Source organism: Oncorhynchus mykiss, chromosome 13, assembly GCF_057628025.1.
Source record: "Oncorhynchus mykiss isolate SJ-2025 chromosome 13, ASM5762802v1, whole genome shotgun sequence".
Lineage (NCBI taxonomy): Eukaryota > Metazoa > Chordata > Actinopteri > Salmoniformes > Salmonidae > Oncorhynchus > Oncorhynchus mykiss.
In genome coordinates, this window is record NC_143034.1 from 38,702,404 (window position 1) to 38,727,478 (window position 25,075).

Genomic DNA, 25,075 nt, shown 5'->3' on the forward strand with positions numbered 1-25,075 from the left:
TGCCTTCACTGACATTTTCAACCTCTCCCTGACTGAATCTGTAATACCTACATCCTAATAGCTGCAGCCCACCATAGTCCCTGTGCCCAAGGAAGCGACGGTAACCTGCCTAAATTATTACCACCCCATAGCACTCACGTCAGTAGCCATGAAGTGCTTTGAAAGGCGGGTCATGGCTCACATCAACAGCATCCTCCCAGATACCCAAGTTCCTTGGTGTCCATATCACCAACATATTATCATTGTCCAAACACACCAAGACAGCCATGAAGAGGGAACGAAAAAACCTCTTCCCCCTCAAGAGACTGAAAAGATTTGGCATGGGTCCCCAGATCCTCAAAAATGTTCTACAGCTGCACCATCGAGAGCATCCTGACCGGTTGCATCACCGCCTGCTATGGCAACTGCTCGGCATCTGACCGCAATTCACTACAGTACATTTCTGGGGCCAAGCATCCTGCCATCCAGGACCTATATAATAGGCGGTGTCAGAGGAAAGCCCATAAAATTGTCAGAGACTCCAGTCACCCGAGTCATAGACTGTTTTCTCTGCTACCGGAGCGCCAAGTCTAGGACCAAAAGGCTCCTTAACAGCCTCTACCCCCAAGCCATAAGACTGCTGGACAATTAATAAAATGGCCACCTATCACGTTCGTCGTAATGATGAGACCAAGGCGCAGCGTGATAAGAATACATTGTTCTTTTAATGAAGACTAAACACTGAACAAACTATACAAAACAACGTGCCGCTATGCGACACAAGTACTGACAGGAAACTACACATAGACAATAACCCACAAATCCAAAATGGAAAATGTCAACCTAAATAAGATCCCCAATCAGAGACAACAATAAACAGCTGTCTCTGATTGGGAACCAATTCAGGCCACCATAGACCTACATATACCTAGACATACCAAAATCCCATAGAATTACAAAAAACCCTAGACAGGAAAAAAATACACATACCACCCTCGTCACACTCTGACCTAACCAAAATAATAAAGAAAACAAAGATAACTAAGGTCAGGGCGTGACATCACCAGACTATTTACTTTGACACCAACCTCCATTTGTTTTGTACACTGCTGCTACTCGTTGTTTATTATCTATGCGTAGTCACTTCACCCCTACCTACATGTACAAATTACCTCAACTGACCTGTACCTGCACACTGACTCGGTACCGGTACTCCCTGCATACAGCCTCATTATTGTTGTGTTATTGTGTTACTTTTTATTATTTTTTTACTTTAGTGTATTTGGTAAATACTGCACTGTTGGTTAAGGGCTTGTAAGTAAGCATTTCATGGTAAGATCTACAGTTGTTGTATTCGGCGCATGTGACAAATTAAGTTTGATTTGATTTGTGTTTATGCTATTTCTATTAGGACTCGCAATCAGTGTTTAGCCTACCTTTAATGGGGGAAATACATGTCAGACCACATAAATGTTATAAGATGCAGTTATCTGCCAGATTGAAATGGTCCATCTTGTCACGGGAGAAATATGGCAAACACAGCAGCCTTGAAAGATCGTTCATCAACCATCCACAAGGTTACATTTTGAATTGGTTTGTCACATGGATTGGCCGTTTATTTTTTTTGGATGATAAATTGTCAACAAATTGTGGATTTTGTGAATAGTTCATCCCTAAAATGATCACAGTCTGTTGTGATTATTTTCTGTTATTTCACATCCAACAGCAAATGGCCATCTGCCACTGCAGCTAGTTTCTGCATTATTTAGCAGTAGCAATAAGACAACTAATAACTTATAAATTGACAATGTCATCTCCTGTTAAGAGAGATTCAAAGCTGCCTACATAGTTTTTGTCATTACTTGCATCTTTTGTCCAAGTATATTAGTAGTGTGGTGTTTGGAGACATGTTCAGACATGTTTGGCTAGCTGTTAGAGCGACAAGCCTATCATCTCCCTCTCACCTTACCCCTGGTCTGGTCTGGTCCCAGATATGTTTGTGCTGTCTTGCCAACTCCTATGGTCATTGTCATGAGTTGGATATACAGTACAAACATATCTTGGATCAGGAAATAATTTCCCCATGGTTTAGTTTATAAACATTATGCAGGAGTGCATCTTCAACCCATGGGTGCTCTGCTTTTGTCTCAGAGAGTTGTTTTAGTCTCCATATTTGGGTAGCATCGCTGTTGAGAGGATCCTGGTCATTCTCAAACATGGGCCTGAGCCACAGTATAAGACTATAAAATAGACTGATAGACTCTCTAGGCCTTTTCGCATTACTGAGCCAAGCCAAGCTCAACTTACATTTGGCCTGTTGTTGAGAATAAAAAATGAGGTAATATATATTGGAGGGAAAACATGTCCACCATGCCTGTCTGTACATACAGTAGGGCCTGTGGCCTATAAGAACACTAACAGTACAATGCTACATAGTCACACTTGAAAATATGTCAGTCTTGTTGTGAATTGTTGTGTCCCTCATTTGTCTCAAATGACTTTAATTCAGAACTTAAATGTAGTATTTTGATGAGGCGATATATGGGGGTGTTTTCATTTTTCCAGTACATTTTTGTATAAAAGACATTGATTTCATTGTTTGTGATTTATCGTCTCCCCCGACCGGAATCGCTTGATGTCACTCTACAACACATCTTCCCATTTGTTTTTGTGCTGTCGCCTTTGTGTCGTTTGACAATGCACGGCTCGTCGTTCTTCTTCCCTCATGTTCGCACTCTCCATACGCTTTTCTATCTGCAACCTTGTGTTCTTTCTTTCTCTCTTTCTCTCTCTCTGTTTCAGCAAATCTATACAGATCAATATAATCGATGACGAGGAGTATGAGAAAAACAAGAACTTCTTCCTTGAGATGGGAGAGCCTCAGCTGCTGGAGATGAGTGAGAGGAAAGGTGGGGAGTTCCCTTCCCAGGCTTTGGTCTCAACCCTGTACCCCTTAACCCCGCCCCCATTCCATTCACCATGTATGGCGTCCCCTACTGGATCCATCCACTATTACTTTGCGTTCGCTCAGACCTACTGTATTGGGTATACATGGATAAAGGCCACATTTACATCCTCCATGGAGCATTTTCACAATCCTGGTCCAAGAGGAACACTGTAATAGACAGGTTTTCCTACCCACTGGATTCTCTTTTTTTGGTATTTTTTTCATTGTTACCTTTCAACCATATTTGTATAATGGTCAAGTGTAGATTTCTTGATTATGAATCCCGTGGTCCTCCAGGACCAGCATTGAGCCTAAAACAATTTTAGTCAGACCTAGACTACAGAGCACTTATTTATAGTCACTTTTTTATCTGTGACCTTTTATTGACCTCAGCACCTAGACAAAATAATATCAATGTTTTGAGAGGTAAATACCAGGACATAACTATATCAAATGCACAGACTTAACAATAGTGATATTATGTTTAGAGGTGAAGATCAATGAAAAGCTTTCATCTTTAAACTCAAACTGAGATCATAGAGGCTTCCAAACAGAGTTCCAACTGTCCCTCCATGTATGCACCATGAGGTGGTACGAGTGTGCAACGTAGCTCGACTTCCTCCCCTACCCCCGAACCCCGACAAACTGTTCCATCTGTACATCCATGGATGGCTCAGTGGATAGGTGGATATCGAAACCAGTCCAAATCCTTTTTGCTGTGTGTGTGTGTGTTTGTGAAACGTGCACAATCTATCCTTCCCCCTTCCCCCACTTCCCGCCCTCGTCTTTCACCTTTCCCTTTTTGTTTTATACCTTGTCTTGTGTCCCCTTGCAGGAAAACCATAGCGGTTAGAATACTTGACCACGACGAATATGAAAGACAGGCCAGATTCTACATAGAGCTGCAGGAGCCCCATTGGAAAAGGCGATTGACAGGTGTGAGAGTAACTGAAAAGAGTAGAAGATGGGCTCAAGCTTCTGATCTCCTCCTCTTCTTCCTCCCACTCCTTCTTACTGCCATCTTTCCTGTTATTTTTCTTATCCTCTTCTGCTCCCTCTCGTATTTTCTCCACTGTTGCAAGGCTACCTACCCTCTCCTCTGGTTTCTTGTATTTCTACTGCCCCTGGTCAACGCCGCTGTTCAGTGAACAGGATTTGGAACAGGAACAGGATTGGAGCAGAGTCAGTGAAGTTTATTTCCGTCCTGTTAAGGAGTCCCATCCTATGAGGCGTGCAGAGCGATAATAGCTTTTTGGTTGATAAACAAAGGTGGAATGTTGACTGGTAGTGGTAGTATGCTCAAGAAGGTGCTTTTCTAGCCCTTGAGCTCTTGTGGTCTTCAGCCAAGCAAATGGTCCAAGTGTACCCTTTTACAACCACACCCCTTGGTACTAACTGCGTTCCACTGTTTATGTTTGGGGTGCTGCTTGGAACACACACTCACAATACTCAAAACATTAGTTTTTCACTATGCATGTTGGACTTTGATTAACTCCTTACTGTAGGATTTTGGACGAAATGCCATTAGATATATTTTTAGAATTACATAATACAATATTAACCTCTATATAAGGTACCAATAAATATACTGAATCACCACTCTCAATGTACGGAAATAACTAAAAACAAAAATGCTGTGATGCGGTGGTTAATTTATCATGCAAACTTTGCCATCACAGAGAAGTGGTTGCTGTACATGTTTATTGTGGTGCCATTTCATTTCATATTTTTTATGTATACCTCCAAATGAAGCTATGCTAGAGCCCAAGGCCCTGCTTCCCAAAACCTTTGTAACGTTACATTTTCGGACATTAGGGACGGTGCATCGTTAAAACGCTCTTATGAGACTTCAGTTCCATCTCAGGAAACTGGGCCCAAAACAGTACGCTGCAGGATAATGCTAGCGCATCATTTTGACAATACTCTGTCTTGACTTATTCAGTGTGCGTTCGGGCATAATTTCTCATCGTTTAAACTTTCATCCAGTGGAAACATTTAGCGGGTAACAAATACCATTATGAAACCCACACTGATACCTTGTTTTTATTTCCGAATATGTAACATTTTGAAATTCTCACAGATATTGTGAATTTAAATTGTGCCGAATATATAGTACCTCTGAGATTTGATTGGCCCAAGTGTTTCATTGCCATTTAATGTATAACATTTTGAGTCCTACAAGTCTGATTTCAATTTCAAAAACTTGCTAGACATGTCTAGTCTGTAGTGAACAACAACCTAACCACGAAATCTATATATTATAACTAACTTGCCTGATGGCTCTAACTTTTTGCTGCCGGCTTGTGTATATTCATTCCTCTGTTTCCCTTGTTACTTGTTTCCATTTCTCTTGTTTCTCGTTTCTCTCTGCTCAACTGTCTCTTATCTCATCTGTTTCCATCCTATCAGCTGTGTTGCTTCAAGAAATTGGTAAGCAGTCTACGTTTTCTCGTTAGTCTGCTCTGGTGTGCTGTCACACTCTTTGTTTCCCTCGCTTCTGAAGTCACCTATTACTTCAAATGCCATTCATTGTCTGTTACTATTGTAGTGAAGTGTCAAAAGTGCATACACTGGCAGTCCGTGTACATGGTAACCTTCTACAGAAGGGTGAATTAATTTCCTAAATTATGTTCTCAGTTGCAAGAAAACATGTGTAATTGTTCTTATTAAAGAGTGAGTTGGAAGTAGGCTTATACAGTATTTTTATTACTAGAGTTGAATTATTATTTGCTGATCAAAATTTGTCATTAATGAATAATACTATTGATACTTTATATAAACTAATACCCACTCGCAACCAAAAGGCATGTTTGATTTATTTTCTTTATTTTCTATGGTTTTAGGTGGATTCGTGAAGACAGGTATGGAATATTGCTATTGCAAACAAAAATTATAGTATTTGAATTCAATGTATATATTGATTGATTGATTGATTAATTAATTAATTAATGGGTCATTTTTATTAATTTTAATAGACAAAAGGCTTTATGGTAAGAAACAATTCAGTGTTGTAATTAATTGCTTTAAATCGTTGAAATTTAAAGCAAGTTAAATTCAAGTAACAAATGTGTCACCTTGGTGAGAATCATGCGTGCAAATCCCCATTACTAATGGCACAAGCCTTCCAGGCTACTCTTTCATTGTTTAGACTATCTTTGTAACTATGTCTATTTAGACATAGACATTTATAATAAACCAATGTAATAGATTGATTATATTGAGAAAGCTTTGATAGACTTTAGTTGATTTGAGCATGGCATTTTTTCAAATCAAATATACTCCAAAGACAGCACTGTGTACACTTGAATGAATATATTCTACTGTGTACTACTGTAGTACTACTATAGTCTTTTCTTTGATGAATACTAGAAATGTGTTTGCACTTCCAGGCATTCAATATGTAGGCCTATCCTATCACTGAATGAGTCACACTTCACTGTGTGCGAAAGAGTGTGAAAGAGGATGAATGACCACACTGTGTGTTTCTGTAGGCGTGTACCAGTGAACGCTGCTGAGGGGGCTCATAATAATGGCTGGAATGGAGTCAATGAAGTGGTATTAACCGCATGGAAACCACATCTTTGATGTGTTTGATACCATGCCATTGAAAGGGCTGGGGAGTAACAGATTACATGTAATCTGTTACATGTAAGGGATTACAAAACAACTGGTAACTGTAATCCGGTACATTACCAGAAAAAAATACTGTAATCAGATTACAGATACTTTTGAAAAACTAGATTATTACTTTTGAATTCAGAAAGGATGTTTGCGAAAAAAATCTTTGACACTTCTTTGATTTCTCAATGACATTCAAATCAGTATTGAAAAAGGTGCACATTTAAATTTGTTCCACCTGACCCAGTCTGACTACTATGATGACACACCAAATGTGTTTGATGGATCGCGGGAAAAGAGCACAAACAAGCTTTTGTAGGCTACAGTCCAAGCTATCTTCCAATGGTGCGACTGCTGTCGGCATCCGAAGATTATCCAACTTTAATAAACGCTTGGAGGAAAGGATGACAGCAGTGGTGTAGTCTACGGCGATCCGGAAATAACTTATTATTAATATCGACATAGCGTATTGATGTGAATCACTCTGCTGCTCTCTCATCAAATCAAATTTATTCATATAGCCCTTCGTACATCAGCTGATATCTCAAAGTGCTGTACAGAAACCCAGCCTAAAACCCCAAACAGCAAGCAATGCAGGTGTAGAAGCACGGTGGCTAGGAAAAACTCCCTAGAAAGGCCAAAACCTAGGAAGAAACCTAGAGAGGAACCAGGCTCTGTGGGGTGGCCAGTCCTCTTCTGGCTGTGCCGGGTGGAGATTATAACAGAACATGGCCAAGATGTTCAAATGTTCATAAATGACCAGCATGGTCGAATATTAATAAGGCAGAACAGTTGAAACTGGAGCAGCAGCACGGCCAGGTGGACTGGGGACAGCAAGGAGTCATTTAGCTATTTGCGCCTTACAGATTGTGGTTGTTGTGGATGGCTGTTCACAAATCTAAATATGTATTTGAACCCAATAATGGTTGAATTCAACAAGTTCAAGGTGCTTATCAATCATTGTTTTTTAAACCATTGTACAGCCAGTGAAAAATGCACTCTTGCAATAGCTGCATAGGGCAGATCCCAGCCTATGTAATAAAAGTGGGGATTTTATTGCTCAATCTAATTCATGCTGATAAAAAAAAACATCCATCCATGGACACATGCTCAAACTCACACACTTCTGATCTGTAGTTGGTACATCCATTTTTGGACTTATAAATTATATATATTAATGTAAAGATATAATTGAGTCATATGTAGTAAAAAGCGATGGGTTAGAAGAAGCCTACATAACCAACCATAAAGTGAAATTTAACATTGATTTATCCTGCAATAGATGTCATTCAATTGATAACATACATTTTTGTCTTCTTCTAATGACTCTTAAGGGGAAAGTAATCTAAAAGTAACTGCATGTAATCAGATTAAGTTACCGAGTTTGGGTAATCCAAAAGTTACTTTATTGATTACAATTTTGGACAGTAACCCTGGCCATTGACTTCATTCCAGCCATTATTATGAGCTTTCCTCCCGTCAGCAGCCTCCACTGGCGTGTACGCGTCGAGACACGTGTCATTTGCATGCCACCGGGGTTCATGGAATGATTCAAAGCCTAGATTGACCTCCAAAGAGACAGCTTTTGCCCGCTGTCCACTTTGGCTTATATGCACCACGCGCCCGTGATCAGACACTCACTGGTATCACTGAGCACACTCTGTTGGGTCGTGGACCGTTGATGGCCAGGTCACACTGTTCATCAAGGTTCAATCAAGTCTCTTGGGAATGCAATTTCCACCAACACTTTGTACTTACTCAACTATATACAGTAGGTTAATTACTGATAAGGTAAATATAACAACATAATGAAACGGAACTAGTTAAATTCTGATTCAGATCATTTCATGTCCCAAGGAACTTGAGTTGAATTCCCCCCATTTTACAGGAAATAGACACTCATAAAGCTTACACACTTGACACACTTTTATTTGTAATTCAGGTATTACAAATTATTCATAAATGGTTTATGAATGTGTTCTTGTTGTGTAAGGTGTGACTAGTTGTATAGCCATTTCACCTAACATGCCTGGGGATTGCTGTATGTGCTATATCAGTGGTCACTCCGGTTCAAGAGAGGTACTGGGTGTGCAGGCTTTTGTTCCAGCCCAGCACTAACACACTTGATAGCACTTAGGCTACACACTTCATTCAGCTCTTCAGTCTGGGCTGGGATTAGGTGAATCAGGTGTGTTTGTGATCCAAATGCTATATGAAAAATTATATTTTCAATCAAACACAGTCACTGGTTTCCCCCGGATAACTTTAAAAAACATGATTCCTCTAGAGCTGCAACTTTAACAAAAGTCTCAAAGCAAAAGTACTCAAATGAATGTACTCAACAAAGTAATGTTTACAGTGGGATCAAAGAATCTCAACAACCTTTCAAATGAAACCTGTGTTCGTCCACCATAATATAGTGACATATATTGGATAGTGTTTTTTGACTTATCCGGAAACCTTGGGAAACAGTTTTGTTTTATCTAATGGGGGCTATTTGTGCAATGAACTTTGAACTGTGAACTTATCCCTCAGGCAGGGACGTCTACCGGAAAGTGCAGGGTAGGGATAACCCTGTCCCTGCCACCATTATCAGCCTTGCAGGTATACATCCTCCCTTTGTCCTCTCCATCTTCCCCTCACTTCGCTATCGTCTCGCTCTCCTCTATCCTCCCTCACTTCTCTATCATCTCGCTCATGTGACTCATGAGTTCTTTATCACGGATGTCTCAATACTGCCTCCGGCTGGAATTCTCTGTGAATTAACAGTCTGCTTTTTCATTTCCAGTGTCACTCTTTTTGAATGAACTCCCTTTCTCTTATCAGCTCAGTACGTCAGTGCTTCTGCTTTGGTGACTAGCTTTGGGCCAGTCAAATGGCTAGATTGTCACTGCAAAGCTAATAGTCAGTATCATGCAGCTATTGAACATTTGCCTCTTTCACACACCTTTGTGGCCTCTCCTACTACACTTTTTTTAGTCCTCACTATATCGTACATCAATTAGCATAAACAGAGCACAAGAAGGTACACTTGCAACAGAAACCTGGACTCAAGTGACATTTTCACACTTAGGAGCCTCGCTAAACTGAACCAAGCTGAACTGTTATGCACTGGCCAGGTTATGCATCCAACACAGTAGCTGGAGCTGTGCTAGAAAGGATTATGTGAAAATAAAATATCCAAGGCACAGCTGAGCACAATATTTGGAAAAGTGTAAATGTTTTCAAGAGCAGATGTTGAGCAGTCAACAGCTATTTTGACCACTAACGGACATACATGCATGGCCTTTTATGGGTGCCGTCCTTGTCATGGCCACTAACCACCCAAATGTGTTCACTCCCTTTCTTTCTCCCTCTCTCTCTCTCTCTCTCTCTCTCTTTCTCCCCCTCTCTCCCTCAGAGGAAGGGGACGAGGAAGCTCTCTCTAAGAAGGAGGAGGAGGAACGCCGCATCGCTGAGATGGGCCGGCCCACCCTGGGGGAGCACGTTAAACTGGAAGTCGTCATCGAGGAGTCGTATGAGTTCAAGGTACGAGAAAATATATTTTGAATAACCCAAAATATTGTATTTTCAGCTCTTTGAAGCTGAAGTACAAAACTGAAAATAAAAATAAGCAACAACGTACAGAGGGGAAGCATAGCATACCGCACAAAGAACAGGTCTACCACTTACCAGACTTGCTTTCAATGAGAGTGACAAATCATTAACTCTCATTTCTATCTGAAATATTTTGGGTCGTGCACAAACCTGCAAATTGTACCTTTAATAATAGTAAGTCACAGCTTTGATAGGACCCTGAAATAAATAGTGCACTATAAAACCACTCACTCCACCACTTGGAAAAGGAGTAAGACAACCAGCCGCACTTGAGATTGCAGCTCCCATTACTTAAGTCGTACCTCCGATGTCTTAAGTGGTATCTCCCGTGTATTAAGTCGGCCCAGCTGGAGTCCTTTCAATGTTTAATTTCATCCAAACTCCAACTTTCACTGACATGGCCATCTGTCAATCCAAACTTACTGATACTGTAAGTTCCATATTCCACATGAAAGAGACAGTGATTAGGATGAACATTTCGGGATTTGAGCATTAAAAATGTCTTTGCAGTTTGGGGTAGTTTTAGGGGTATGTTTGAGGTTGATATAGGGGTTGAGATATGGTTTAGTTCCCAGTCTGGCCTGATAAATCAAACTGCTTTGTCTTTATTGTATAGACTTTTGCATCATGTGCACTGCCAAGGTGTATTCATTGGGCATGTATCTATGTTTGTGGAATGCTAAATAACCAGGATTGAGGATTATTAGACTGAAATATTATGTTCTGGTGCCCCACAGAACACAGTGGATAAACTGATTAAGAAGACCAACTTGGCTCTATTGATTGGAACCAATAGCTGGAGGCAGCAGTTTATGGAAGCTATCACAGTCAGCTCTGGTAAGCAGATCAATCAATCAATCATTTAATTGGCAGCGTATAGAGCTTTTTAGAAATGTGTTTGTAACAAAGTGACTAACCAGAAATCCAGGCCTAACAACCCCAAAAGAGCAAACCACAACTAGAGTGGCAGGGGAAAACTCCCTAGGTCTAGGAAGTGCAGTAGGAAGAACCCTTCCAGGTAGCCTCTTAAATACCATTTCTGCGTCTCAAATGGCATCATATTCCCTTTATAGTGCACTATGTTTGACCAAGGCCTATAGGGCTCTGTTGAAAAGTAGTGCACTATAGTGAATAGGTTGCCATTTGGGAGCCAGCCTATATTCTGATTCTTGGACAACAATACAGGATGATGTATTCAGAGCAAAATCAAATCTATTATGTTATTTTCCTTTCAAATCACATTTGTCTTAATTGGCTACACAATCACCCTAGCCACAAAGTCATCTGCCCAAATCTTAATTGGAATGCTTTTTGTAATTAGAGGGAACTGTGAAGTTCTTGTAGCGGCGCCCTCCGAAGCACATTCCAGACACAATGCACTGTTGATTTATCAACAAGGTAGCGCTGAAGCACAACAAACTCATCAAGCAACACACACACACAATCTCACATACACAATCATATATGCACACATCTCACACATGCACGAACACACGCACACAGACAGACACACACACACACACACACAAATTTCTGAAATCTGTGTGTGTGTGTGTATGTGTGTGTGTGTGGTCGCGTATTCTGCCACTGTGTACTCTGTTTAGGGCAAAATAGCATTCTAGTTTGCTCTGCGTTCTCTCTCTGCCTCTCCACCAGTCTCTCTCGCTCTCTCTGCTTCTCCACCTCTCTCTTTCGCTCTGGCTAACAAAGCTTGTTAGCCATGGGAGTGCACTCCAGAGGAGATTTCTCCAGGGATACAGTAGTAATGAGATCATTAAAAAGTCCATGTAATGAATTAGTCTGCTCATGGGGTTCTAAACTACATGTGTGTTTGTGGCCATGTCCAGAATCAGGCTTTCCTACTACTTACTTAAACTGCATATTGTGTGCTAGTATCACATACTGTTCAAAACAATTAATTAAGTAAGCAACCAATATCAGCATACTAGAATCCTGAGGATGCATAATCTAATGAGCAATTCCGTTTATTCCCGCCATTCATTTTGGTACAGCTGATTATCAGCTGTTGTCAGACACTTGGTTCTCGAAAAACGATTTTCTTCCTCAAATGTGTACAGCGAATTCTACTGGCTGAAAAGCTGAAATTAGTATGACATCCTGCGATTTAAAGCATACAAACATTTTTAAATTTCACATACAAACATTCCTACTATTCAGAATGCAAGTATGGGTATTCGGACACGACCATTGTGTGTGTGTGTGTGTGTGTGTGTGTGTACTCGTGAGTTCTGAACTGTGCTAATATCCAGGAAGACCCTTTCCACTAGGATAGGCACAGAGTCTTTGCTGCAGATGGGCTATGGTTGATCTCATCCCTAACCTGTATGTTTACTGTAACACAAATTCAATTGGAGACAAAACAGGACAGGACATGGTCAAGCTGGATCTGTTTAACCACTATGGCCTCCTGTCCACTCAAATGCATGCACCCACACATGCGTTCACATGTAGAAACAAACATTGAAACAAGTACTGCAATGCAGGCCTATGTCTTGAAACATACTCATGGACACGACATGTATAGCATTATCAAAAATAGACACAAATACAGACACACACATACACACACACAAAAACGTGACCATTCCCTGCTCCCGTGCAGAGAAACGCATTCAGGTGGATTTTGCCCATCAGCTACTTTAAGCAACGTCACCCTAATGAACTCTCCCATGGCTTCAATGAGTAGAGATGTGGCTCACTGTCCTGACTTGATGTGATAAGAGACTTCATTATTTGTGTAATGTGGAAATTCACTCTCCACACAGTCTGTAAAGAGTGGAGAGAGTAGGGCTAACAGCTAACACTACTAGGAAAGCCTGAACGTCTGTGTTTTAATTTAGAATGGACTAGTGGTGGCTAGTTTCTCCTGGTCTACTCACAGTTTAAGACTAGTTTACATTGCAGAGAACCTTAACATTTTAGCAGAGGTTTTAACCATGTTAAATGTTGAAATTGAACTACGAAGTTGGGGTTACAACCAACTACCGGGGGTTTGCTAACTACCTCGCTCTAAGAGTGCAGAGTATAAAGTCAGACAATCTGCTGTCTCAGCCACTGCCTGTCACCAAGGGAGTACCCCAAGACTCAATCCTAGGCCCCACGCTCTTCTCAATTTACATCAACAACATAGCTGTATGCAGATGATACAGTCTTAAACTCAGCTGGCCCCTTCCGGGATTTTGTGTTAAATGCTCTGCAACAAAACTTTCTTAGTGTCCTACAAGCTTTCTCTGCCCTTAACCTTGTTCTGAACACCTCCAAAACAAAGGTCATGTGGTTTGGTAAGAAGAATGCATCCCCCCCACAGGTGTGATTACTACCTCTGAGGGTTTAGAGCTTGAGGTAGTCACCTCATACAAGTACTTGGGAGTATGGCTAGAAGGTACACTGTCCTTTTCTCAGCACATATCAAAGCTGCAGGCTAAAGTTAAATCTAGACTTGGTTTCCTCTATTGTAATCGCTCTTCTTTCACCCCAGCTGCCAAACTAACCCTAATTCAGATTACGGAGACATAATTTATAGATCGGCCTCTTGGGGGCTAGATGTTCTTTACCATTCGGCCATCAGATTTGTCACCAATGCTCCTTATAGGACACAACACTGCCCTCTATACTCCTCTGTAAACTGGTCATCTCTGTATACCCGTAGCAAGACACACTGGTTGATGCTTATTTATAAAAACCCTCTTAGGCCTCACTCCCCATCTGAGATATCTACTGCAGGCCTCATCCTCCACATACAACACCCGTTCTGCCAGTCACATTCTGTTAAAGGTCCCCAAAGCACACACATCCCTGGGTCGCTCGTCTTTTCAGTTCGCTGCAGCTAGCGACTGGATCGAGCTGCAACAAACTCAAACTGGACAGTTTTATCTCAATCTCTTCATTCAAAGACTCAATCATAGACACTCTTAATGACAGTTGTGGCTGATTTGCATGGTGTATTGTTGTCTCTACCTTCTTGCCCTTTGTGCTGTTGTCTGTGCCCAATAATGTTTGTAACATGTTTTGTGCTTCTACCATGTTGTGTTGGTACCATGTGTTATTGTCATGTGTTGCTGCCTTGCTATGTCGTTGTCTTGGGTCTTTCTTTATGTAGTGTTGTCTCTCTTGTCATAATGTGTGTTTTGTCTTATATTTATATACAGTTGAAGTCGGAAGTTTACATACACTTAGGTTGGAGTCATTAAAATTATTTTTACAACCATTCCACAAATTTCTTCTTAACAAACTATAGTTTTGGCAAGTCGGTTAGGACATCTACTTTGTGCATAACACAAGTCATTTTTCCAACAATTGTTAACAGACAGATTTTTTCACTTATAACTCATTGTATCACAATTCCAGTGGGTCAGAAGTTTACATACACTAAGCTGACTGTGCCTTTAAACAGCTTGGAATATTCCAGAAAATTATGTCATGGCTTTAAAAGCTTCTGATAGGCTAATATACATCATTTGAGTCAATTGGAGGTGTACCTGTGGATGTATTTCAAGGTTTACCTTCAAACTCAGTGCCTCTTTGCTTGACATCATGGGAAAATCAAAAGAAATCAGCCAAGACCTCAGAAAAAAACTTGTAGACCTCCACAAGTATGGTTCATCCTTGGGAGCAATATCCAAATACCTGAAGGTACCACGTTCATCTGTACAAACAATAGTACGCAAGTATAAACACCATGGGACCACGCAGCCATCACACTGCTCAGGAAGGAGACGCGTTCTGTCTCCTAGAGATGAACGTACTTTGGTGCGAAAAGTGCAAATCAATCCCAGAACAAATCAATCCCAAATTCACCCAATTTATTGTGGGAAGGTTGTGGAAGGCTACCTGAAACGTTTGACCCAAGTTAAGCAATTTTAAGGCAATGCTACCAAATACTAATTTAGTGTATGTAAACTTCTGACCCACTGGGAATGTGATGACATTCTGACATTTCACATTCTTAAAATAAAGTGGTGATCCTAACTGACCAAATACAGGGAATTTGTACTAGGATTAAATGTCAGGATTTGTGAAAAACAGAGTTTAAATGTATTTGGCTAAGGTATATGTAAACCTCCGACTTCAACTGTAGATGTATTTTTTTTATTTTTTTATCCCATCACCCGTACCCACAGGAGGCCTTTTTCCTAAATTGTAAATAAGAATTTGTTCTTTACTGACTTGCCTAGTTAAGTAAAAGTTAAATAAAATAACTAATAAAATAACTCCCTCCCCTCAAAATGTCTCAGGCGATGATGACGAGGACGAGTGCGGCGAGGAGAAGCTGCCCTCCTGCTTTGATTACGTCATGCACTTCCTCACCGTCTTCTGGAAGCTCCTGTTCGCATTTGTGCCGCCCACCGACTACTGGAATGGCTGGGCCTGCTTCGTGGTCTCCATCAGTATGATTGGCCTGCTCACCGCCTTCATTGGAGACCTGGCCTCCCACTTTGGCTGTACCGTGGGCCTCAAGGACTCCGTGACCGCCGTGGTGTTTGTGGCGCTCGGGACGTCTGTGCCAGGTGCGTTCCGTACATGCTGCAATACACCCAGACACACATACACGCGCAAAGACATATTCACAAACTCTGGGTCTTATGAAGACTCTGTCACCAGTCTGGTGTTTGCGGCATTGGGACGCCAGGCTAGTAACATACACCATCTAGCTCTTTACTCTCATGACAGGTTTTTATTATAATTAGGCAAAAAAAAGTATTTAGTCAGCCACCAATTGTGCAAGTTCTCCCACTTAAAAGAGAGAGGCCTGTAATTTTCAACATAGGTACACTTCAACTATGACAGACAAAATGAGAAGAAAAATTCCAGAAAATCACATTGTAGGACTTTTAATGAATTTATTTGCAAATTATGATGGAAAATAAGTATTTGGTCAATAACAAAAGTTATCTCAATACTTTGTTATATACCCTTTGTTGGCAATGACAGAGGTCAAGCATTTTCTGTAAGTCTTCACAAGGTTTTCACACACTGTTGCTGGTATTTTGGCCCATTCCTCCATGCAGATCTCCTCTAGAGCAGTGATGTTTTGGGGCTGTTGCTGGGCAACACGGACTTTCAACTCCCTCCAAAGATTTTCTATGGGGTTGAGATCTGGAGACTGGCTAGGCCACTCCAGGACCTTGAAATGCTTCTTACGAAGCCACTCCTTCGTTGCCCGGGCGGTGTGTTTGGGATCATTATCATGCTGAAAGACCCAGCCACGTTTCATCTTCAATGCCCTTAATGATGGAAGGAGGTTTTCACTCAAAATCTCACGATACATGGCCCCATTCATTCTTTCCTTTACACGGATCAGTCGTCCTGGTCCCTTTGCAGAAAAACAGCCCCAAAACATGATGTTTCCACCCCCATGCTTCACAGTAGGTATGGGGTTCTTTGGATGCAACTCAGCATTCTTTGTACTCCAAACACGACGAGTTGAGTTTTTACCAAAAAAGTTATATTTTGGTTTCATCTGACCATATGACATTCTCCCAATCTTCTTCTGGATCATCCAAATGCTCTCTAGCAAACTTCAGACGGGCCTGGACATGTACTGGCTTAAGCAGGGGGACACGTCTTGCACTGCCGGATTTGAGTCCCTGGCGGCGTAGTGTATTACTGATGGTAGGCTTTGTTACTTTGGTCCCAGCTCTCTACAGGTCATTCACTAGGTCCCCCCGTGTGGTCCTGGGATTTTTGCTCACTGTTCTTGTGATCATTTTGACCCCACAGGGTGAGATCTTGCGTGGAGCCCCAGATCAAGGGAGATTATCAGTGGTCTTGTATGTCTTCCATTTCCTAATAATTGCTCCCACAGTTGATTTCTTCAAACCAAGCTGCTAACCTATTGCAGATTCAGTCTTCCCAGCCTGGTGCAGGTCTTTTGACAGCTATTTGGTCTTGGCCATAGTGGAGTTTGGAGTGTGACTGTTTGAGGTTGTGGACAGGTTTCTTTTATACTGATAACAAGTTCAAACAGGTGCCATTAATACAGGTAATGAGTGGAGGACAGAGGAGCCTCTTAAAGAAGAAGTTACAGGTCTGTGAGAGCCAGAAATCTTGCTTGTTTGTAGGTGACCAAATACTTATTTTCCACCATAATTTGCAAATAAATTCATTAAAAATCCTACAATGTGATTTTCTGGATTTTTTTTTTCTAATTTTGTCTGGCATAGTTGAAGTGTACCTATGATGAGAATTACAGGCCTCTCTCATCTTTTCAAAGTGGGAGAACTAAATACTTTTTTGCCCCACTGTATGTAGGGTTTATATGAAGTGTTCTTGAATAGTACACTATGTCATAGCTCTTGTCATGCATTGACATCTAATTTCGGATCTGTGTTACCCTATCACCATTCCCAATTCTTATTTTTCGTCCTCTCCCTTTCTCTTTATCTCTCTCTCTCTCCCCCAGACACATTTGCCAGCAAGGTAGCTGCAATTCAGGACCAGTACGCCGATGCCTCCATCGGCAACGTAACGGGCAGCAATGCCGTCAACGTCTTCTTGGGCATCGGCGTGGCCTGGTCCATCGCTGCCATCTACCACAATTCCAAGGGCAACGACTTCCGGGTGGACCCGGGCACCCTGGCCTTCTCCGTCACCCTATTCACCATCTTCGCCTTTGTCGCCGTGGCCGTGCTCATGTACCGGCGCCGGCCCGAGATTGGGGGCGAGCTGGGTGGGCCCCGTGGCCCCAAAATCGCAACCACCTGTCTCTTCTTCAGCCTGTGGCTCATGTACATCGTCTTCTCCTCCCTGGAAGCTTATTGCCACGTCAAGGGCTTCTAACTTCTCTATAAAGTATCTGAAAGCAAGATTCAAAAAGGGATAATTAAAAGATCTAAGAAAGCTTCTGAAAGATCTTCGAAAGCTTCTTAGTCTTTGAAAGCTTCTATAAGGTCTAATAAAGCTATTCAAAAGTATTTGAAAGCTTCTAAAGTAAATTTTAAATATTTTTAGTCTTTTAAAAGCTTCTAAAATAAATGTTAATGCTTCTAAAAAGAACCACTTTATTGACATCCTACGCCATTGACTTCCATGTCCATTTATCCTAAATCTAACATCCATGACTCTGCATACCCTTCTCGTCCTATGCTTAAGCCACCTACTGCCACATCCAAGACATCCAAAGCATCCACTACTACAACTAAGGCCTCTGAACCAACACCAGCCGGATGGTGGCCCAAAAATAGGGATTTTTGTTTATTTTTAACTATTCATTTAGTGTTTGTTCTCTAGCTCCTTCGATCCTGTTGTTGCAGCTTTATTTTAAATGGAAGCTATCTGTTGACTTTCATTGGATCAAGACTCCTAAGGCTGTGTATCCAAAATGTACTTTCAAATGAAGCAAAAACGTGTGCTTGTTTGGTTATACAGAACTTCAAAGCTGGGCATAAAAGTGCTGCTGGTTGGCGTCCACAATTTCTGTTCAGGCCCCCCCCCCCCCCCACACACAAAATAATTGACAAATTTGTCATAATATTCCTGTAGCCAGAAACGTGAGTGATTGTTTAAATGCAAAGAGCATATGGATGAAAAATGCATAGTTACTTAGGTAAAAACTTGAATGAGGCTATAGCTCATTTTATGTCTACACTGTACTGTTGCAGTGATGACTGTACCTCTAATATTATAGAAACTAAAAAAAAACTTTCCTTACAAGAAGAATGTCTTGATATAAAATGTCACTAATGCACATGTTACATATTATAATTTTTTCCCCACTAAACATTTATCAGCAACAATACTATAACACTATACAAGTAGAGTGTTGGCTACAATACACCGAGATCTTTTCACTAAAATGCATTTACCACAATTTACAAATGAAATATCATTGTAAAACAAAAAATTAACTGCGTAAATTGAAATCAACAAGTTGTTTTATCAACAAAAAAAAATCTAATTGGACGGAATGAGCCTAGATATTATTCAGTGAAAGATTTTTGAAAATGTTTTTAGGAAAATGAACCAACCTTTTCTAGCGTGGTTGGACAGGTTGAAGTTCTTTTGATATTCTTATCAGACCTCTCATGACAAGGATTATATCCTATACAGTATGGATCTTCCATATTTGGGTGAATAGGGCTTTTAAGACTTCTATCATACTGCAGTAAGAAGATAAAGTCCAGAAAATATATAGTATGCCGTGAATGGGCAACTTTTGTAGGCCTTTTGTAGGCCTGCGGACCAATTACACTTTTAATTTTTTTGAAAACAAATTCTTAGGAGTTTAGTCGGGGTCTCAACTCACTGTTGAGGGTTAGAATAAAGAATACACAAGATGCAATTTAGAAATGTGGTTGTGCATCAGCAGTCACTCAATTAGCCCATTTCAGCTAAATGTTTTTTGATTGGTAAATTAGTCTAGTGGCCAGCTATCTAAACTTGTAGTAAGCATGGTTGAATTAATGACCGGGGTGGGGCCCTTTGATCATCAGTTATCATATTAAAACTGCTGACATTTGCATCCACCCTATGGTAAAATGTGTAGAATTTCAGGAAATGAGCTGTAAAACTTCTAATTGTTTTCTCCAGTCCATGGCAAAATGAGTAAAATTGCATGAAATGAGTTGTAAAATAAAAATATATTCTCTGTGCCCAGTGGCAAAATGTGTAGAATTGCAGAGAACATGCTTTAAAACGGTAACATTTTCTCTACACCCCATGGCAAAATGTGTAGAATTGCAGGAAATTAACTTTAAAACTTCAAATGTTTCTCTTCGCTGTCACAGGGGTGCTTTGCTGGCGGGGGGTGGTATGGATGTGGGTACGCAGACCCACGAACCACTGCAGCCCCTCATGATGAGTTCCGTTGTTCATCCCTGTAGTAAACTATCAAGATCTCCAAGACAGAGACTGCCAATCCCTTTATATATGTGATGTCCATAGCATCTTTCATTTTGTCTGTTAACTATCACAGGTGACAGACAAAACAACAAACTCTACAGTTGTGCTTCTCTCATAGAAAAGTCATCAAAAATGTATTGCGTGTCAAGTTTTGTCATACGTTGATTCTTTGTCCAGGTGTGCGGTGATGTTCACTTTAGCGCTGTGGTGAGCATAGTGTGCTCTGACTGAATAATCCTCAATGTTGGATTATCAATGTGCTAATTGTAAACTATATGCATGAGTGTAAACATAACTGTATATCATAAGCCGTAGTTATCATTAACATTAGGGGACACATTTTAATAATGAGTAGTAATGGATTTGGGTTCATTGAGTTTGTTTTTGTGTGTTTGCTCCTAGAACAATGTTATCTGAAAGACTACACTTCTTTAAAGTAATGTGAACAAATAATTTCTTATTTGTATGAAAAGGCAATATCTCATACTCTTGTGTTGATGAAATAGGTATTTGTACTGTCCAAAACTATAGTTTGCTGATGTCAAGTTTGCGGAAAAGACGAAGCAGTACTTTGTCTGTGTTATCTGTTTTTGTATATAGTGTACAGTGTTGTCAAAGTGAGGTAGTTGGCCTCAATGTTGAAAATATAAGATTCAAGCTATTTATTTTCCTTCCCTTTGGGGACACAAGAATAGCTAATGTTGCCTTCCAGGGGAGCCACGTTTGAGTTGACGTTCTCCCCTCTATTTTTCTGAATGAGTCCGGGTGGTTCTTGTCCTTGTTGAGGTATTTTGATCCTTTCTTGCGATGGAAGTTGTCTTGTCGTCAATACATTCAGGGGCCAAAACGGATACTACATACCTACTACAGAGTGAATTCAGCCAAATCTAAAAGAAATAAGCATCACTTTACCAGTACTGTGTGAATGTATGGTATTGTAACTTCTTGCACAGTTTTGACTGGTTTAAACTAAACAAAAGGAATACAGCCCAATTCTTTCTCTCACATAAAGAACATCGATTCCCTATTAGGACAGCTGATGCATAAAAAATAGCCATATTATGGCTTCTGTTTATTTCACTTTTCTCATTGTCCCTATTGGTGATGTCACACACATTGACAATATTGTATTGATTCACTCTTCCTCAACTTGTCACAAGCCTAGGCCCACCTCTAGACTAATTGTTCTATGTATTAACATTGGTTATACATACTGTATAGCCTTGTCCCCTTCTGTAACTGTGCTGTAGCCAACTTTCTATTCTTCCATCCTTTTCAAGCTATACATACACTATATATACAAAAGTATGTGGACACCCCTTCAAATTAGTGTATTTGGCTATTTCAGCCACACCAGTTCCTGACAGGTGTAGAAAATCGAGTACACAACCATGCAATCTCCATGGACAAACATTGTCAGTAGAATGGCCTTACTGAAGAGCTCATGTCACATGTCACAGTCATAGGATGCCGACTTTACAACAAGTCAGTTCGTCAAATTTCTGCCCTGCTAGAGCTGCCCCGGTCAACTGTAAGTGCTGTTATTGGGAAGTGGAAACATCTTGGAGCAACAACGCCTCAGCCGCGAAGTGGTAGGCCACACAAGCTCACAGAACGGGACTGCTGAGTGCTGAAGCGCGTAGCACATAAAAATTGTCTGTCTTCGGGTTGCAACACTCTACTGAGTTCCAAACTGCCTCTGGAGGCACCGTCAGCACTACAACTGTTCGTCGGGATCTTCATGAAATGGGTTTCCATGGCCGAGCAGTCGCACACAAGCCCAAGATCACCACGCGCAATGCCAATTGTCGGCTGGAGTGGTGTAAAGCTTGCCTTCATTGGACTCTGGAGCAGTGGAAACACGTTATTTGGAGTGATGAATCACCCTTCACCATCTGGCAGTCTGATTAATCTGGGTTAGGCAAACACTACCTGCATAGTGCCAACTGTAAATTTTGTGGACAGGAATAATGGTCTGGGGCTGTTTTTCATGGTTCGGGCTAGGCCCCTTAGTTCCAGTGAAGGTAATCTTAATGCTACAGCATACAATGACATTCTAGAGATTCTGTGCTTCCCACTTTGTGGCAACAGTTTGTGGAAGGCCCTTTCCTGTTTCACATGACAATGTCCCAGTGCACAAAGTGAGGTCCATACAGAAATGGTTTGTCGAGATCGGTGTGGAAGAACTTGACTGGCTTGCACAGAGCCCTGACCTCAACCCTATCGAACACCTTTGGGATGAATTGGAATGCCGACTGTGAGCCAGGCCTAATTGCCCAACATCAGTGCCCGACCTCCCTAATGCTCTTGTGGCTGAATGGAAGCAAGTCCCCGCAGCAATGTTACAACATCTAGTGTAAAGCCTTCCCAGCAGAGTGGAGGCTGTTATAGCACCAAAGGGGGGACTAACTCTATATTAATGCCCATGATTTTAGAATGAGATGATCGACAAGCAGGTGTCCACATACTTTTGGTCATGTAGTGTACATCTTGGTATGACAAGGAACGAACACAGAGAGGATTTGGCAAAAGCGCAAACAGACTGGACCACCAGGCTGGGTAATACAAACACCATATTTCTCTCAGAATGCTTGTTCTATAGGTTTCATTTCATTTTTTAAATTTTATTTATCAGGGTTTTTGGTTTAAATGTATTTGTTTGCTGTAAAATGTATTTGAATGTCATGATTTTTCTTTCACTGTGCATGCAAAACAGGAGGTAATGTGTACCAAGGCTCAATTAGTTCTGTCACAGAAAATAAAAGTTTTGAAACCTAGCTTGTTTCTAGGAAATCAGTAGAGTTGTTACTGGTGTGTACATGATTGTGTATGATGTTAGGAGTTGGGTATTTGGTCAAATAGATATTTCTGATAAACAGTAAGTTGGCTCCCCCTTCTGGTACATTTAGATGATACTGTATTGACAAACGATATTACTTTATTCCTTTACAGGACTTTTACTTTTTTCCCATATTTTCTTTTAAAGATTTTTATAATTTTGAAAAAATGACTGAATATTAATCTAATCGTATAAAATTTCCTTTAAACGTCTCTGTGTGTGCAGGTCAACCAGGAGAGATTCATGAAATGGCAATCTGCAGTTCAAACAATAACAGAGCGGTCACCCTTTAGTCGGGGCCATGGATGCAAGGACTGACCATCCATCAGATCAAAATGATAGTTTTACCCATGTTTTGAAGCTATACACTGTTTGTTTAAAATGACATTGTTTACAAATAATGGAGTGAAACAAACGTACCTTTTACCTTTAAAGTATGTGGGTTAGACAGTTGAACTAAGTACATGAGGCATTTATAGGTTATATTCTTGAAGAATCAATGGCTTTATATTATTAATTTAAAAGTCCACAAATGGAAGTAGCAGTTGCAGATTGCCCAGCTGATGGAAAGAGTTGAAAAACAGAGGCCGGGGAGTTAATTCAACAAGAGAGGAGGTTTCACTCAACCCAAAGTCTGTCCATGAAAATGATCACACGAAGTGAGGATTTTTTGTATGGAGGTCAAGAAGACTGTCAAATTTGGACAACAAAAAATGTAATCGCTAATTTTCTAAGTGAGGCTTATTTGATCGAAAACGATTTTCGTAATTGTTAGGTTGTTAGGAATGCACTGATATGGATGCATATGGCATTTTGGCAACTTTGGAAAAAAACAACTTTATATAGGAGTTGTCTGTTATCATAAAAGATAGATAGAGGACTTATGATGGATATAATCTATTTAGCATGGACATTGCAATGGAGAGCTTCCATGATTTTAAAGTAGCCAACTGGGTGGGGATTCTTATGAGTTGGGAGCAATCAGCCAATGAAGAAGAAGATAAATGACTACTTTCAAGTGGAGCCTCAATGGCTGTCATGCTGTCACAGATGCTATAATGGCACAGATACAAATTTGAGTCCTCCATCTATCTCTATGGTCTGTTGTTCATACGCATATCTGCACTCTCATTGGCTAGAATGGTCCCACCTGATCTCGCCTTCTCCCGCCTGCCTTCCATCTTTGAGGACATGTTTTACTGTTGAAAGTTGTACTGTTACAATAGTTTGTAAGATTATTAACTTTAGGCTATTGACTGTATTACAAAAGTATTATTGAATTGTGTTTGGCTAGCAGCGCAACTTAATATCAACATTTGAAGGAGATGTGTCTTTTGTATCACTGACTTAGTCTGGCTTTAATTCCAGTTTGTCTACAAATTAATAGTTGATATGTTGATGTCTCCATCTTAACCAAGAATACTTAGTTAAAGAATAGGACTAAATCAAATCAAACCTTAAAGTGCATTTACATTCAAATTTGATTTAGTCTACTCTTTAACTTGTATTTTTGTTTGAGATGGAGATGTGAGAATGGCGCCGACAGAGATGGCCACCTCGCTTCGCGTTCTTAGGAAACTACGCAGTATTTAGTTTTTATGTATTATTTCTTACACTGTTACCCCAAGAAATCTTAAGTCTTATTACATACAGCCGGGAAGAACTATTGGATATAAGAGCAACGTCAACTTACCAACATTATGACTAGGAATACGGATCCTCTGTTGGACCACCACCCAGGACAATGGATTGGATCCCAGTAGGTGCCGCAGAAGGGGCAGACGGAGCCGTCTTCTGGTCAGGCTCCGTAGACGGGCACATCGCTCACCGCTCCCGAGTATACTACTCGCCAATGTCCAGTCTCTTGACAACAAGGTTGAGGAAATCCGAGCAAGGGTTACCTTCCAGAGAGACATTGCGAAAACAGGGCTCATTCGGGATATGTAATCAGAGTCGGTACAGTTACCCGGTGTCTTCACGCATCGAGCCGACAGAAACAAACATCTCTCTGGTAAGAAGGGTGAGGGTGAATGCCTTATGATTAATGAGTCGTGGTGTGATCATAACAATATACAGGAACTAAAGTCCTTCTGTTCACCTGACCTAGAATTCCTTACAATCAAATGACGACTGCATTATCTACCAAGAAATTCTCTTCGATTATAATCACAGCCGTGTATATCCTCCCCCAAGCAGACACCTCTCCCACCCTGAAATAACTTCATTGGACTCTA

At 40.8% G+C, this 25,075-nt stretch overlaps 1 protein-coding gene across 5 annotated transcripts in view; it reads left to right on the forward strand.

The window, feature by feature from the left end:
• The window catches only part of ncx (cardiac sodium-calcium exchanger), a 54,646-nt gene extending 31,851 nt beyond the window's left edge, over positions 1–22,795 (forward strand). Inside the window, exons 3-11 of one of the 5 annotated variants that reach the window (XM_021556141.3) lie at positions 2,782–2,888; positions 5,336–5,356; positions 5,770–5,787; positions 5,902–5,916; positions 9,080–9,148; positions 9,945–10,072; positions 10,879–10,978; positions 15,397–15,669; positions 17,565–22,795. In XM_021556141.3, coding sequence (XP_021411816.1) covers positions 2,782–2,888; positions 5,336–5,356; positions 5,770–5,787; positions 5,902–5,916; positions 9,080–9,148; positions 9,945–10,072; positions 10,879–10,978; positions 15,397–15,669; positions 17,565–17,941 — 1,108 coding nt within the window. In that variant the 3' untranslated portion in view covers positions 17,942–22,795. 5 annotated transcript variants of the gene reach the window in all.
• The last annotated feature ends 2,280 nt before the right edge of the window (positions 22,796–25,075 follow it).